General features: G+C 36.6%; 1 protein-coding gene across 2 annotated transcripts; it reads right to left on the reverse strand.

Moving 5' to 3' along the window:
• Nucleotides 1–2,607: 2,607 nt before the first annotated feature.
• Nucleotides 2,608–16,095, reverse strand: mgrn1b (mahogunin, ring finger 1b). Of its 2 annotated transcripts, XM_051887663.1 has the most exons (17): nucleotides 15,501–16,095; nucleotides 15,127–15,245; nucleotides 14,817–14,905; nucleotides 14,522–14,668; nucleotides 12,737–12,854; nucleotides 12,457–12,523; nucleotides 12,116–12,159; nucleotides 11,984–12,031; nucleotides 11,808–11,876; nucleotides 11,548–11,707; nucleotides 10,813–10,922; nucleotides 10,512–10,726; nucleotides 8,736–8,847; nucleotides 8,603–8,648; nucleotides 5,900–6,004; nucleotides 5,614–5,657; nucleotides 2,608–4,812 (listed from the first exon to the last, which is right to left on the reverse strand). In XM_051887663.1, the coding sequence occupies exons 1-16, from the start codon at nucleotides 15,586–15,588 to the stop codon at nucleotides 5,617–5,619; spliced, it is 1,578 nt and encodes a 525-aa protein (XP_051743623.1). In that variant the 5' UTR covers nucleotides 15,589–16,095; the 3' UTR covers nucleotides 2,608–4,812; nucleotides 5,614–5,616. The 2 variants fall into 2 exon arrangements, with proteins under 2 accessions (XP_051743623.1, XP_051743622.1); XM_051887662.1 differs by lacking the exon at nucleotides 5,614–5,657.

Here is a 16,095-nt window from a genome sequence, read left to right on the forward strand (position 1 = left end):
GTACCCGGCACTGATGTTCTACCAGCTGAAGTATTTATGGCAGGAGGAGATGCTGTTGCTGGACATCTTCGCTGTTCACACTCTGTTGGGAAAATGGAGTTATCCCACAAGACCTTCAAGAAGCAGTGATAGTCTCCCTGTATAAGTACAAAGGGGAGAAATCTGACTGCTTTAACTACTGAGGCATCACTCTACTTTCCATTGCAGGTAAGATCCTTGCCAGAATACTCCTAGACAGGCTGGTACCTACCATTGCTAAAGAAATTCTTCCAGAGAGCCAGTGTGGCTTCCAAGTTAACAGGGTCACTGCTGACATGATCTTCGTGCTACATCAGTTGCAAGAGAAATGCAGAGAGCAGAATATGGGCCTATATGCTGCTTTCACTGACTTGACAAAAGCCTTCGATATAGTCAGCCGGGATGGGCTTTGGAAGGTCCTAATGAAGCTGGGATGTCCGTTTCTTGCAGTCATTCAGCAGCTGCACAATGGTCAGAAAGGGCAGGTGAAACACGGTGGTGACCTCTCAGACCCTTCAGAAATGATGTCAAGCAAAGTCCTAGATGTCCCCGACACTTTTTGCCATCTTCTTCAGCATAATGCTGCAAGCAGCTAAGGTAGACCTGACTGACAGAATTTACATAAGGTTTTGAACAGATGGTAGTGTTTTTAACCTTCACCATCTTTTTGCTCAAACCAAGACGACAGAAGTGTCGATCACAGAGCTACTATCTGCAGATGACTCTGCACTCTTGGCACAGAAATAGACCTCCAGTTACTCGTCTGCCACTTTGTGACAGCAGCCAGCGAATTTGGTCTGATTATAAGCTTGAAGAAAACTGAAGTTATGTACCAAAAGTCTACAAAAGACACCTATAACCCACCCAAGATCAACATCAGTGGCCATCCTCTGAACATAGTGGGCCAGTTCACCTATTTGGGAAGCGTAATTTCAAATGATGCAACAAAATCCAAGGACGTGGACCACTGACTCACCAAAATCTGTAGCTCTTTCGGCTGCCTCCAAAAATGTGTCTGGCAGAACCGCTCATTGCGCCTGTTGCCTTAGATCCAAGTTTACAAGGCAGTTGTCCTCAGCACTCTGCTGTAGGGTTCTGAGTCATGGGACCTGTACAGAAAGCACATCCGTCTGCTTGAGCGCTTTCATCAATGGTATCTCCATTCCATTATGGGAACTCAGTGGCAGGACTTCAGGACTAACATAGAAGTTCTGGAAGAAGCAAGCTTGCCAAGTATTGAGACCATACTGCTACTGCATCAGCTTCGCTGGACAGGACATGTGTTACACATGGATGGCAGGAGGCTGCTGAAAGCAGTGTTCTATAGGGAACTTTGCAAGGGAAAGCAAAATTGAAGAGCCCCACAGAACCGCTATAAGGACCAGCTGATGCAAGGTGATACTAACCCCCAAGATTGGGAGATACTGGCAGCTGATAGATCCAAGTGGAGAAACATCATATTTAAGGCTTCTAGGGAATTTGAGTGAAAACTGCCCAAGCATAAACAAAAGAAAGAATTGGCTGCCCAAATACCCAACGACAGCGACTCAACCTTTCCCTGCAAGTCTAAGATAAGCCTCGTTAGTGATTTGAGAGTTTGCTGACTTAGACAAAATCCTTCTCATTGATCTTCGGACATGAGAAATACACCAAAATGAAATGACTTACCTGCTTTCCAGAGCATTTATGTCAAAGCATGGGACTTGTTTATGGTAGCTGAAGTGTTTATGGTTGGAAGAGATGCTGTTGCTGGACATTCATGTTTCTATTTACAGGAATTTCATCCCTTTCATATGAGTATTGAGTAAATGTTCTGATGTGTTTGCTTTTGGCGCTTCTGATGTAAGGGGCCGTTCACACTGAACACGTTTTTCCATTCCACTGCAAAACTTTTCCATCGTTTTTAACATTAATACGCGTTAGACAGACGTCTTTAACCATTGTGCTCACATCTCGTGTCTTTTGCAGCATCTCGCGTATGACATGGCATTCTACAAATGTGGCGCTAAAGTTAAAAGCGCTCAACTTTTAAAAACGCATCTCTAGACCTTTTACGTTCCACTGACCTGTCTCGCAGGAAAAATGCATTCTGTGTGAACTGTCCCTAGTTCTGATGTTCACCACTAGGGACTGCCTTTACAATGCTGATTAATTATCATCTGAAAGATGAACAAATTTATACAGCTTTTTAGTCAGAAAAACCAAAAACTGCAAAGCTGCAGTAGATTTTTATAATCAATGACTCGCCTCTTGCTATTGCAAAGTGAAGGGATTCAAAGGAAAACATATAGGCTGACTTTTTTAAAAATATACTTACAGGATTTCAGATAACATTTTATTAGGCCTATAAGAACAAAATAATTGTACTTAAGTGTATTTTAGTGGCAGTAGGCTACACCACAGCAGTAAAGTATATGGAAGTATAGGACTATTATAGAAAACATTTCCAACGTAGTAAAATATTTTTCTAAATTATTTGCCCTGAAGTACATATTTTCAGTGCAACTGCCAGGCTGCAAAAAAGTATATCATGCAAAAGCAGAAGTGAGACATACTTAGCATGTAGTGCTAAAATAAGTCAAAAGGCACTGAAAGGTTTCAATTTCACATTTAGGATACAGAACTCATTCAATTTAAATACAACAGTTGTTCCATAATACAGTACACAATGATGTATGAAATATGAAGTCTTAAAGTATTACTTCCAGAATTAGTTTTCTTTTTTAAAAGTATGCTTTAAATTCACTTCCCACAAGTGAGGAACAAGAAGGCACAGTGGAATATTTAATTAAAATGGCACATTATCTGAGGAAATAAAATAATATGCATATTCCATACATAAATATTATCATGCAAAGCTTTAAGCAATTAACTCAACACCATTCATAATCAGAACATTTCTTTTTACATTTGTTTAAAATACATAAACAGAGCAGCTTAGTTAGTATTAACAGATAAAATACTGATAAATTGCTAAATATTGATACTAAACAAAAATCATGTATCATAGCATTACAAAGTTTATTTGTATTCATGTTCAGTATAAGCAATACATTACCTTCTTAATATCAATTTAAAATGATCTGCTCTTCAAAATGGACATAACAAATAAGTAGCCACACATGTAATCCATAAATGTAAATCAAGGTTAAAGGTTACAGCTTTAAAGATGAACAGCACAGCTATGAGCAAAAGCTATAGCAACATTTGCTTTGTTTTTTAAAGGCACATAAACCTCTGTGCATAATGCTACAAGACACGGCATATCTGCATGTTTGAGGAGAACAATGAGATTTCATGCTTCTTGTGACTTGTTCATTGAGCTGTTCTTTCCTTTCTTAAAAATACAAGGTCCTGCTGTGAAGAAATACAACCAACCTGCCAAATATTTACAACGCTAAAGCGATTAAATAACATCTGAACCGACACATGAAAGGAATGCCTTCACATGTTGAAGTACTTAATACTTCAACAATATTTATATAGCAAATAAAGAGGTACATAGAGTCCATCATGGCTTTTTTTAGTCCTTAAAGTTTTAAAGAGCATAAATAGCTGAACAAGCAAGCACATTTAAAGCACTGTTAGACCACACAATATTTTTGTCATTAAACTGACAAGTCAACCATTTTCAACATTATCTGATCACTATAAATATTACATCTGAAATCATGAATGTATATATTCCGAGGTGTTTTCTGACTGTCTTCAGGCAGCACACAAAAAATAAGTTCAGGACATTTAAGCACTTACTAAAAACATTTCAAATGCAGTTATATTTCTGTATTATTTACTAATGAGTTTAATTTATCGAGTCACCACTTTTGTTTAGTCTTAGAGATATCCTGAAATGAGTTTTTATTTAAATGTGCTTTGTCTATAAACCTGCTGTATGTTAATAAGTGTTATAATATAGTCCAGATCAAAGGTCTATATTAAGTATCACATAACCAAGCATTGAGATGGCGTTCTGCTCCCTCAACCTCCTCAACTATGCTCTTAAAATATGCCTTTTGGAACCATAGATGCACCTGCAACATCCTTCTACCATGGAAAATTATCACTGTTTATTCACCTTCATGTCATTATAACCATATATTGTGTCTTTTACCATGAAAAGATGGATGGCGAAGCTTCAAAAGTTTGATAAAAATAGTCCATAAAGGCTTTTTTTGTTTGTTTGTTTAACTGAGGGGAATATTATTAGACGGAGTTTGGTTTAGAGTTTATCACACAAATCATACTGTATGGCTTCAGAAGAATAATATATAGCATATTGATATGTAGTACAGACTAATGATATTTTATTTTACAGTGCTTTATGGAGCTTATCAAATCACCATCCACTTTCAAAATATGGATAAAAGAAGCTTGGACATTCTAAATCATGGAAGAAAGAAAATAATGCATGGTTTGAATAATGTGAGGGTGATCACTTTTGAGTGAATTAAGTAGGCAACTTGATGAAATAGAGCCCTAAAATCAAGCACAAAGAAATATAACAGACAACCAGAACAAATCTCATCAGCCTCAGCCAGTTATGTTCAAAAACAAAAGGACTGAAACTGGAGTCACTCATATAATAAAAGTTGGATACTGGAATGGGAGTGCATCAAACTGCAATGTGATGACATTAAAGGAAAGTTAATGTCGGGATGTACATAGTCTTCAGAGGAGATGGTTAAATATCCAGTTCTTCATCGTCCATGTGAAAATGGCTTGAGGGACCGAGGAGAGGCTGGCTGGAGCACCAGGTACTCTGAGTGTTCAGACTTTCAGTTGAGCCAGACAATCCTACACAAATGATGGACACTGCAGTTAAAAAAAAAAAAAACAAGTACTAGAGTCTACACCAGTGGTTCCCAACCCTGGTCCTGGAGTACTGAACACCAACACTGCACATTTTGGATGTCTCTCATCTGACACAGTCTGAGGTCTTGGAGTCATTACTAATGAGCTGTTGGTTTGAATTGGGTGTGTTTGATTTGGGAGACATCTAAGAGTGCGTTTACATGACAACAATGTACTAAAAAACAAAAAAATTTTTCCTTTGCGTTTTTTGCGTACAGATGACAATGTTGTTAAAACGATTCCCCGTTCACACGGATCCATGAATCATTATTCATGCCGGACCAGTAGTTGGCGATGTCACTTTATAAAGAAAGTGGCTATAGACTGAATATGTAATATGGATGCGCATAACACAAACATTTTCACAAATTTGCGTTTTTGTAGTTTGCAAGGTATAGAAGCTTGTTTCTGCCACAGAATTTATAAAAAAAAAAAGGTTGTTTTCAGGCACCCAAAACACAGTTTTTACTCAGTTTTTAGTTGAAAATGGTGTTGTGTAAAAGTCCCCTAAAATGCGCAGTGCTGTAGTACTCCGAGACCAGGTTTTGGAACCACTGTTCTACACAAATATCTAACAAAATCACATTTAATATGTGCCAAAGTTTAATAAAAAAAATGTTGTAAATTGTAATGATCAACAATCTGTACACTAATAAAACTTTTTTTGTGCCGCATAGGTTTGCATGGCACTGAGAACAAGAACATGAAGGAACAGCCGAGGGAAGAACACAGAAGCCTACATACCAGTTACTCTTCCATACCAATAGAGCAGGAATCAGGACCTAGAGCTGCCCAGAGCAAGACCACGAGAGAAGACAGGAAGGCAGGAGAAGGAAGTCGAGGAATAAATGGCACACAGATTAGATAAGCCGAATGACTGAGAGCCAGAAACAGAGCGTCTGTCAACTCGCAAAAGAGTAAGAACGAACAGTGTTGTTCGATGAATGCACGCACACTCAAGGCTATAGCGTTTCTGTCAACCACACACTCAAAGCATGCACAGTGGGCTCTTGTGTCCAGATGCACTCACCAGGGAGGGAAAGGTCTCCAGGTGGGTCACTTTCAGTTTTGGTATAGCTGCTGTGCTCGCTGCTACAGTCATTCATGGCCTCATCCTCCAAATTCAGTCCATCCTCTGTATTGATTCACAAATAACAGAAACAAAAGCTGTAATTTTGCACAAAAGATTCTTCTATTGCAAGTAAACATGTCTGTCTATGATATTAATGGATACACAACACTAGCAATTACTGGATTCTTAATCAGTATCTGTCATGCTTGCCGACTTGATGACAAATTATTTTTAATATGCGCAGCCCTTCAAAAAAGTGGGGTCAGCAAGATTATTTCTTCTAAACAATTTATGAAAATGCAATAAATTGATCAAAAGTAACAGTAGACATTTATGTTATAAAAAAAATTCTATTTTGAAGAAATGCTGTTTTTATTTCTATTCTTCAAAGAATCCTGAAAAATGAATCATGGTTTACACAAAAATATGAATCAGCACAACTGTTTTCAACATTGATAATAGTAAGAAATGTTTCTTGAGCAGCAAATCATCATATCAGAATGATTTCTGAAGGATCATGTGACAATGAAGACTGGAGTAATGATGCTGAAAATTCAGCTTTAACATCACAGGAATAAATTACATTTTAACTAGTGATGTCAACGTTAACACATGCGATTAATTTTTTATAGTTTAACGCGTTAAAAATATTTTTAGCGGGGACGCCAGAATCGAGTTCTCTGTCACGCTTGAACGAACATTAATGCCAAAAATGCCCGTTTTGTCGAGTATCCTCATTAGAGCAGCCTTGAATGAGTTAAATAAAGTCTTTATTGAAAGTAAAGAGTTGTGAGAAAGTGGTACGCGTGTGAGATTTGCATCATGTGCAGCAGCGGCAGCTCTTAAAGTGACAGCAACCAAAGTCATTTAAGGTAATGAAAGAACAAAGGTAACAGAGAAAATTACTCGCTGCTCTTGACTAAAGAACTTTTGTAGCTTTAATAATGATTAATCTATTTTTAATTTAGGCTATAAATTATGCAGTGCAGACTGTTTGGTAACTTTATTCAATTTCTGTATTTTTCCTATCTGTTAGACAGGTAGGAAAGGCACAGGAAAATACGACATTTATTATGGGTTTACGTGAGGACTGTTCTAAGTTCACTTAAACAGGGCTCAACACTAAGGATTTTTTCTACTGGCCCGGTTGGGCCAGTGGTTTAAATTTTTACTTGCCCTGCCAAAATTTTAATTGGCCCCACAATACATTTTTTTTAAAAAAGTAAAAGAAAAGAAAATGGGCCTATAAAATAAAACTAGTTATTGTTTTTAAAACATGTGACCTTAATAAATAAGGTTATGACACCAAAAGCTACTAGATTAACTCACTTAAATTTTAAATATTGTTAGACAAGTAAACAGTAAGTAATAAAATAGGAACATATAATCAAATTACAAGTAATAGCCCAAAAAAAAAACACAGAAATTGTAATCTAATGTAAAACTATATAAATATAGATTAAACTTTATTAAAGTTTATCAGTCAAGCGCAGTTACAGATGCATAAATGTTCTGAAATGTTGAAAATATAAAACGTTAAATACTGTTATTTGAAATACCCGCCAGGAGGTGGCAGCAAGTCCCTGTTAATAAGCGAGTCATTGGAATTCAACCAATTCACTCAAATGGCTGATTCATTCAGGAACTGTTGCTCAGAGACGCAAAACTACGGAGCCCCAGACATGAAAAAAAAAAAAAAAAAAAAAATAGTAGGCTAAATCATGCGCACGATTTACTAATTCGTTCCCTCGATTTACTAAAACGTGCGCATGATTTACTACTTTGTTCCCTCTATATATAAATCATGCGCATGATTTAGTAAATCAAGGCCTAATTATTAGAATTAGTAAATCGTGCGCACAATTTAATTTTTTTCTTGCAAAACAATTCTGTGGACTTTGTTTGGAACTATTTTCATTGGCGAAACAAGCGATTTGGTGTCTAAAATGTAAGTCACTTAATATAAACTTCTTTTTATTAAACTATGTTGTATAAAATCAATATCACATTTGTAATCATGCTTATATTTGGATAAAAATGTGGCTCTTCGTGTAATATTGGTTAACTATATTAAATTATATAAATATAAAAGACATACAGGGGCAGTTTTGCCACTTATCTTGAATTCTGGGGGCATTCTAAATGCATTTTAATAGACTAAATCACGCAGTGAGCATGCACTCTAAATATGCACTAGTCTAACCTACTAGACTACATCACGTAGTAGTGTATGCGTGCACTCAATGTGTGTGTTTTTGTTTGTTTTTTGTAAAGTGAGGGACATACTCTATAATGTCAAATTGTTAAGTCAACAATTGCGATAACATAGACGATATATAACGCACATCGCACACCCTACAGCACTGGCCCGATCGGGCAAGTGACAGTTCCGTCAACCGTCCCGAGCGTCGTTCTCATCGGGCAGTCCTTATTGTCGAGCCCTGCTTAAATTAAAAATTGTTATATTTTTGAAGCCTAATAAATGTAAAAAAATTAAATTAAATTAAAAAAAATATGACAGCTTTCAATTACACTGTAATGTTGAATGTCTATGTTTAAAATTGGAGGAAAAATAGACATGAAAAATATCTTTGAGGCAATAAAGCATTAGTATTATTTTCCTATTTCCAATCAGACAGTGATACAAATTGAGTTACTTACCATCTTCAGGAGAGAGTGAATCAGGGGCGTCCTCCCCAGCCGTACCCTGAGAATACAAAGACAGCGCAGAACATCAAAAAAGCGCCCATCAGGCAGGCCGTGTGTAAGATGTTATATGGATTGTGCAGCGGACCTCAGTGGGGGCGGGACTGCTGGACAGCAGCATATGAGCTTGTGCATCAGACATCTCAGACAGTTTTTCTTCATCCTCCTCCTGAATGGGTGATGATGGAGAGCGTAGAGTGCTGCAAACACACAAACTGTCAAGACTAGGGATATGCACAGAGAACACACCAACTAGTCTGCTAGTACAAATAATATTCGATATTTGTACCTTTGCGTAGTGAACAATGAAACATTTTTCTAATTTCTCACCCATTACTGAATGCACTGGGGGGCGCTGTGGATACATGAAGCTGGTGTGATTTAAGAATGGAAATACTTATTTTCTTACTGGTATATTTAGTTTTGGTTAGTCAAGTGTCACACACCCCACAGGATGAGGATCTGATTTTATGGTGGAAAGTAGCAGTCTCTGTTCTCAAAAAATATGGAAACTCAGAGTGGTGTCTGTGTGTCACTGTAATCATTGTTCCATCAGAGCTATTATATATATATATATATATATACGATTGATTAATCGCACCTAACATTAAGATTAATAATGTATTTTTATATTGTAATATATATTTTCACATTGAATCTCCAAATTAATGTAGAAAAAACAAAGACAGTATTTTTTAATATTTGTTTAATAGCAACTTTTTATTAAGTACTACAAATGAATGCCAGTATCACCGATAATGATACTGCTACTGATGTCTCTATTAAATAGATTTTTTATTTCTTAAATTCTGGGGATGAAATTAGTAATTACAGCCATTCAACATTACAGTATAATTAAAAGCCATAATTTTTAACTTTTCATAGGCTTAGATTAGGTGATTTTAAGTTAGGTGAACTTAAAACAATCTTTACAGTAACTGATTATAATAAGTATGAAATTTAGCTGTGTCTTTAAAGTCACCATGAAATCAAAATTGACAATTCTTGTTTATGGAATATTACAGTATTTATTATAATAATTGATTTATCCGAGCACATCATTTTTTTATTTTTTATTCATGTGCTCTCATGACCTTTAGTCGAAATCACTTCCCCTCCATCAAATGACCTGAAATGTCCATCCCTAAAACAGGAAGCTGGAACGAGTCAACACATGCATGCTTCCTAAGATACGAAGAATATTTTCCTTAATAGAGCAGTGTCAACAGGATGTACTGAAAAGGGCAAGTGAAGTCATTATTCTGAAGTATGGAAAAGAAAAGCTCATGACCTCTTGCTGTGACACAAAAACTATCTAAAGCAGGAAGTTCCACTCTTGACTGGCCATTAGCCCGCCATTATTACACTGTCACGAGAACGCAGTGAGCTCTTATGAGCAGCATAAATTTAAAATGTCTCACTTGAGAAGAGCCAAAAACAATATTTTATTTTTGAAAGCAATGTTACAGATGTCATGAAATAGTTTGACAAGTGTTGTTTTCTTTCCTGTGTTAATGCATTTCCTGTTTCTGACTAAAACAGGAAGTTTGGACATATAGAATGACTTGTGAGCGAAGGGATGTTTTCTTTCTAAAGAGCATCTGACTGGACAAAAATAAAAATCAAAAAACAAAAGCTAATACTTCTATTCAGCAAGGGCGCATTAAAATTGATCAAAAGTGACAGTAAAGTCTTTTACATTGTTACAAGAGATTTCTATTAAAAAAAAAGTGCTGTTCTTCATATCCACACACAGAGAAATAAATAGCATTTTAAGTTATAGTCTAGCATGTTGTTAGATCTGATTTTTTGTATCCAAAACCAAAGCCTGATATAAACCACAGATGCAGCGGGTCGGGTTTACCTGTCTGGTGACTTGCTGACTTTGCTCTTCTGTCCGGCACTGTCTCCAGAGTGGTCAGGCGAACTGAGTTGCCGGCTCTCTCCACTCAGGCTCCCAGAGAAGTTGATCTCGTCATACAGAGGCGCAGAAGGAATGCCAGGGGACACGGCACCAAGACCGTTCAAAGCCTCCAGCAGGGAGATGGGCTCAAAGCCAGGGGGAACGGAGTCTGAGCTCTGAGAGGGGGGACAAAACAATGAGAATGAGAGAGTGATGCCTTGCTGTCTTGTAAAAAGACAACACAGATATACATGTGACATACTGAGTGCTCATCATGGTCCATGCTCTGCGCTAACACTGGGCTGAAGGAAACAGGAGAAAGTGCTCCAGGCTTCTTTCTTACAGCTCGGATCTGAAGAAGGGCTCGAAATGCTGGAGACAGACAAAAAGCCACTTTAATGTCTTAAAGTATATGAAAATTACACAGGCTTTCTGGGCTGTTATTCAAATGATACACAACTGCACTGTAGAAAATAATTAGTTTGTTTAACTTAAAGTAACTTAGTTACCTTAAAAGTTTTAGTTTATTGAAACTAAAAAATTGAGTTATTACAAAAGAAAGAGATTTTGATAACACTTTACAATAAGGTTCATTAGTTAACTACATTAGTTAACATATGAACTAATAATGAACAATGCTTCTACAGCATTTATTAATCTTTGTTAATGTTAATTTCAACATTTACTAATACATTATTAAAATCAAGAGCTGTGTTCGTTAATATTAGTTAAATGCACTGTGAACTAACATGAACAATCTAACGTTAAAAAAAATAACAAATACAGTAACAAATGTATTGCTCATTGTTAGTTCATGTTAATTAGTTAATACATTAACTAATGTTAACAAATTAACCTTATTGTGAAGTGTTACTGAGATTTTGTTCTCTCTCTTTATTTGTATTAAAGGGGTACTTCACCGCTGGCAAAATGGGCTTTCAATAAAACTTGGCTGCTATACAGTAGAAAGGTGGGACTGTTAACAGTAGTTACATACGTAGTCGGCAGATCGGGCAATTGTTGGCCTGGTAGCGTAGAGTATCAGCACAAGAGTTACACAAACACAAGTGCCTACAAGGTAAAATCAGAGTGTCCCGCAGATCCGACAGACACACCACACACTCATTGCTGTTGTCACTGTTTTCATCGTCGGATGGCTGGGGAGAAAATCATAATGAGATTTTACAAAAATAATAAAAGACCTATATAAATATACAGTATAGAAAATGTAATGAACAGCAACAATCATCTTTTCACCTTTGTCTCTTGATTGTTCTTGTTCTCAATTCCATAAATCTCCTGTAACAAGTAACTAACACGATCCACCTGTGGTGTAAATGCAAATATTTAGGAAAAAAGCAATATAAACGTTACCATCTATATTTTGTACTTATTGTTAAAAACAGGACAAGATGTAGATCTTTAGGACTCACTATTTGTTTCTGCTTCAATGGTTTCACTGAGAAACTGCCATCGACATGCTGTAAATTAAAAAAATGTCAGAAATACACAACCACTACAGATAACCACAAATTCTAAAAAATATGACATCAATGTCAACTCACTCTTTCAAATGCTGCCAGTAGTACATGCGCATGTCCCAAACAATCTGAAAAAGACAATTACCATTAAAAAAGCTGATTCATCACAGCACTAAACAGACACACTGGTTGGTTGTTGTTGTTTTTTAGAGTATTTGGGGAACACCAAGCTCTATAGGCACAACATGATAAAGTGTAGAGCAATTAAATCACATCTCTTCCATGTTCAACTTTTTTTGGTCTCAACCAGCCATAAATATCAAAAGTGTAGTGTGTCAAAAGATTTTAATGGACATTTCTGAAATGACAAGGTGTCAGAGCAAGTCCTTACACTCTTCAACTATAATGAAGTCATGACAACATACCATCTCCTTCATCGACCACAGCCTGAATCACCATGGGAAAAACACCTCTGTCCAAATCAAAGTTAAGCTAAAAAAAAAAAAATGAAGAGAAAAGACAGGTCAAATTAACGTACATTCACCAAAGTCAGTCACTTTCATTTTATTGGATTTGCATGATCTTGTTCTTTATTTTATGCAAACTAATAATACAAAGAAGTCAAATCAATATCTTAAGAGCCAGTATGGATTTGACTATCAGAGGAGATTGACAACAGCACTAAACTAGACTGATGGTACTTACATCTTCTTCCTTCCATTCAGAGAAATCAATCTTGAAGGATGGCAGGGTAAACTGCTGGCTAACCCCTCTTTTGTAATATACGGTTTCAGAGACCAATGCAGGGGTTTTGGGGCTGTACCTTAAGAAAAAACAAAAAGTACTGTTAGTGGACAAATATCATACCAACAACATACTTTTCAGAGAGTTCAGATGATATAGAGGCTTTTCACATTTAAATGCATTTTCTCTGTGGCTCAACTGGCTCCAATGACTGATTGTAACTACTTGAAAAAAGCTTTTAAAATAAAAACAAAGACAAGTGCACTTGAGTAAATTACTCAAAAGTGATTCAACAGCCATTATTTTAAGGGTTATTTCACGCAAAAATTAAAATTCTGTCATTAATTACTCACCCTCATGTTGTTCCAAACCCTTGAGACTTTTGTTCATCTTCGGAACACAAATTAAGATATTTTAATGAAATCTGAAATATTTCGGTTCCTCCATTGACAGTCTATTCATCCAAAACTCTGACAGTTCAAAATCTTCATAAAGAGATCATAAAAGTCAAGCATGTACGGTTGAGCTTCCGCGCATGTATGTTCTTTCATTTTTTTTTATATGTGAATAAAAGCCCAAATTAAATCTGTTGTGATTGTGTCTCTTCAGAGGACTTGGATTAAACTGCTCAATTCATATGAATTTATTTTACAATCTCTTCATAAACGTTTTGAATCATCACTGTTTTGGGTGAATAGACTTTCAATGGAAGTCTTATAGGTTTGCAGTGACATTAGGATGAGTAAATGATGACAGAATTTTTATTTTGGGTGAACTATCCCTTTAACACACACTTACAAATAATATGAAATGTAAAATTTCATAATTTCAAAAAAAACTGATAATAAACTGTAATGGCATTTTTTTGTGAAACTATATCAATGAATAGTTGTGAATATACAGTTTACTGAATACAAGAACACAGATTAAAGGATTAGTTCACTTTCAAATGAAAATTAGCCCAAGCTTCACTCACCCTCAAGCAATCCTAGGTATATATGACTTTCTTCTTTCTGATGAACTCAATCGGAGAAATATTAATAAATATCCTGACGCATTGAAGCTTTATAATGGCAGTGAACGGGATCAACGAGTATGAGCTGAAGAAAGTGCATACATCCATATCCATCCATCATAAACATATTCCACACGGCTCCGGGGGGGTTAATAAAGTCCTTCTGAAGTGAAGTGATGCGTTTGTTTAAAAAATATCCATATTTAACAAGTTATGAAGTAAAATATCTAGCTTCCTCCAGACCACCTTCCGTATTCAACTTACGAAGAAAATTTAAATCTACTGCAGTTCAAAAAGCTTACGCTACGTCCTACGCCTTCCCTATGCAACTTACGGAAAAAGTGTAACTGACTTGACATCCATGTGGAGTAGGTTTATGTAGATTTATGATGGATGGATGTAGATGGAGACACTTTCTTCAGCTCATACTCGTTGATATCGCTTACTACCATTGTAAAGCTCGGATACATCAGGATATTTATTAATATTTCTACGATTGTGTTCATCAGAAAGAAGAAAGTCATATACACCTAGGATGGCTTGAGGGTGAGTAAAGCTTGGGGTAATTTTCATATGAAAGTGAACTAATCCTTTAACATGGATAATGGGAACTTTTTTTCCCATTATCGATAATCTGTATCACTCAGATGTACGTCAAGGTCACAATAAGCAAGAAAATATTGCTTCCATTTTATCGCAACTTTAAACAACTGTTCAGCTGAAGTCCTTACATTGCCATCCCATTGGAGAACTCCTCAAAAGCCTGGCAGTAGATGGTGATGGCCACTCGCGCATCTGAGTCAAAGGTGAACTCCACTCCATATAAGGCCCTCGGTTTTATGCCTTCATCAGTAGGAGTATCAGCATCATCTTTATACCTATAAATCACACAAATTTACAATCAAAACACAAACAATCAAGAACATAAATCAATAACAGTATGAAAGGGACTACATGCAACACCAACTGAGATCATTTGTTCTCAGGTTATCAATTATATGATCATTCACATTCCCGAATCAGTACCTGACTAATCGTAACGAGTCTTTTCTGATGTTGACAAGACTTCTCAAAGTCTTGACTGGCTCATGAGGTGCTGGAGTAACATAGGGAAACTGTGGTAGGTACCAAAGAAATAAGGAATTAGGAAAGAATATTTCATTAATATATTTATATTATGACTTTATCTAAAGCCAGTTACAAAAAAAAAAAAAAAAAAAAAAGATTAGCCAAAAGAACATAACAAACATCAGAAGCACTGCAAAACAAAGCTGAAAACACAATCATAAGACATTCAATATTCAGCAGATGCTCTGATAGTTTGCTTTTCCTGTACCTGCACTGGGCGGTTACCAAGAAAGTTGAGATCCATGTTCTCCCCGAAAAGGTAACCCTCTGGATGAGGGGTGTCAAACTTCTCTCCTCCCATGAAAAAGTGGCTTGCAAAATAGTTTCCTTGGGAAAGGAAAATAGTAATTAGCCAATCTGACACCTCCAACTAAACATTTAAACAGAATAACGAAGGCATACTTTGTCATTTTGGCCGGTACTGAACTGTCTAATGTCATATGGATTTTTGACTACATAATTTAAATGGCTTCTTGACAAAAATGAATTATTAGACGACTATTTAAGAAGGGCCGCTTATCTGAGCTCAAGATAGATAAGTGCTTACAAGAGCAGATAAACGCCACCTTGTATCAACCTTACCTGATTTTGGGGGATATCTGTACGCTGAATTAGCCTGGATGTCGATGTCCTCAACACCAGCGATTCTTCGACTAAGAATTGAACCCATTTCTCCAACACAACCCGATCAAAACAAATAAGTTAAGCAGTTGTTAAGGCGTACGACACCAGTAACACGGCTGTTAAAGTCAGCTAACCAGCTAACGTTAGCCGCGTAATAACAGAACCCGCTCCGAACCGACAGAAGTGTTTAAATTAACATGACACGTGTTTGATCGACATTTTCTTTCTTCTGAGACGGATCAGATGGGTTTCGTACAGTCGTATTATGTGAGGTTCAGTTCAGTCAGCTGGATCCGTCTTGACACTTGGCTAACTGACTAGCAAGCCAGAGCCTAGCTAGTTAGTTTCGCCTGTCACGAACGGGCACCCAACAAAACAAGATGTGAACGGGTACATCAACACACAAACGTTAATTCTGACAGGCAAGAAAAAAAAGACCTGCGGAAAATTGTATCGTTTGGTGTCTCCTCGAGATAATAGTAGCAGTGTCTTCGTGAAAACAAAACACAAGGAAATCGTTGTTGCGAGGCGACCCCGCGAGGGCTGTAGCATA

The sequence above is a fragment of the Ctenopharyngodon idella genome, chromosome 3 (assembly GCF_019924925.1).
Source record: "Ctenopharyngodon idella isolate HZGC_01 chromosome 3, HZGC01, whole genome shotgun sequence".
Taxonomy (NCBI): domain Eukaryota; kingdom Metazoa; phylum Chordata; class Actinopteri; order Cypriniformes; family Xenocyprididae; genus Ctenopharyngodon; species Ctenopharyngodon idella.

Coding starts and splice junctions, on each gene's coding strand:
- mgrn1b (XM_051887662.1), bottom strand. CDS start 15,588: ATGGGTTCAATTCTTAGTCGAAGAATCGCTGGTGTTGAGGACATCGAC. Junction 14,906..15,126: donor TTGGTAACCGCCCAGTGCAG/GTACAGGAAAAG, acceptor TACCTACCACAG/TTTCCCTATGTTACTCCAGC. Junction 6,005..8,602: donor TTCACTCTCTCCTGAAGATG/GTAAGTAACTCA, acceptor GAATCAATACAG/AGGATGGACTGAATTTGGAG.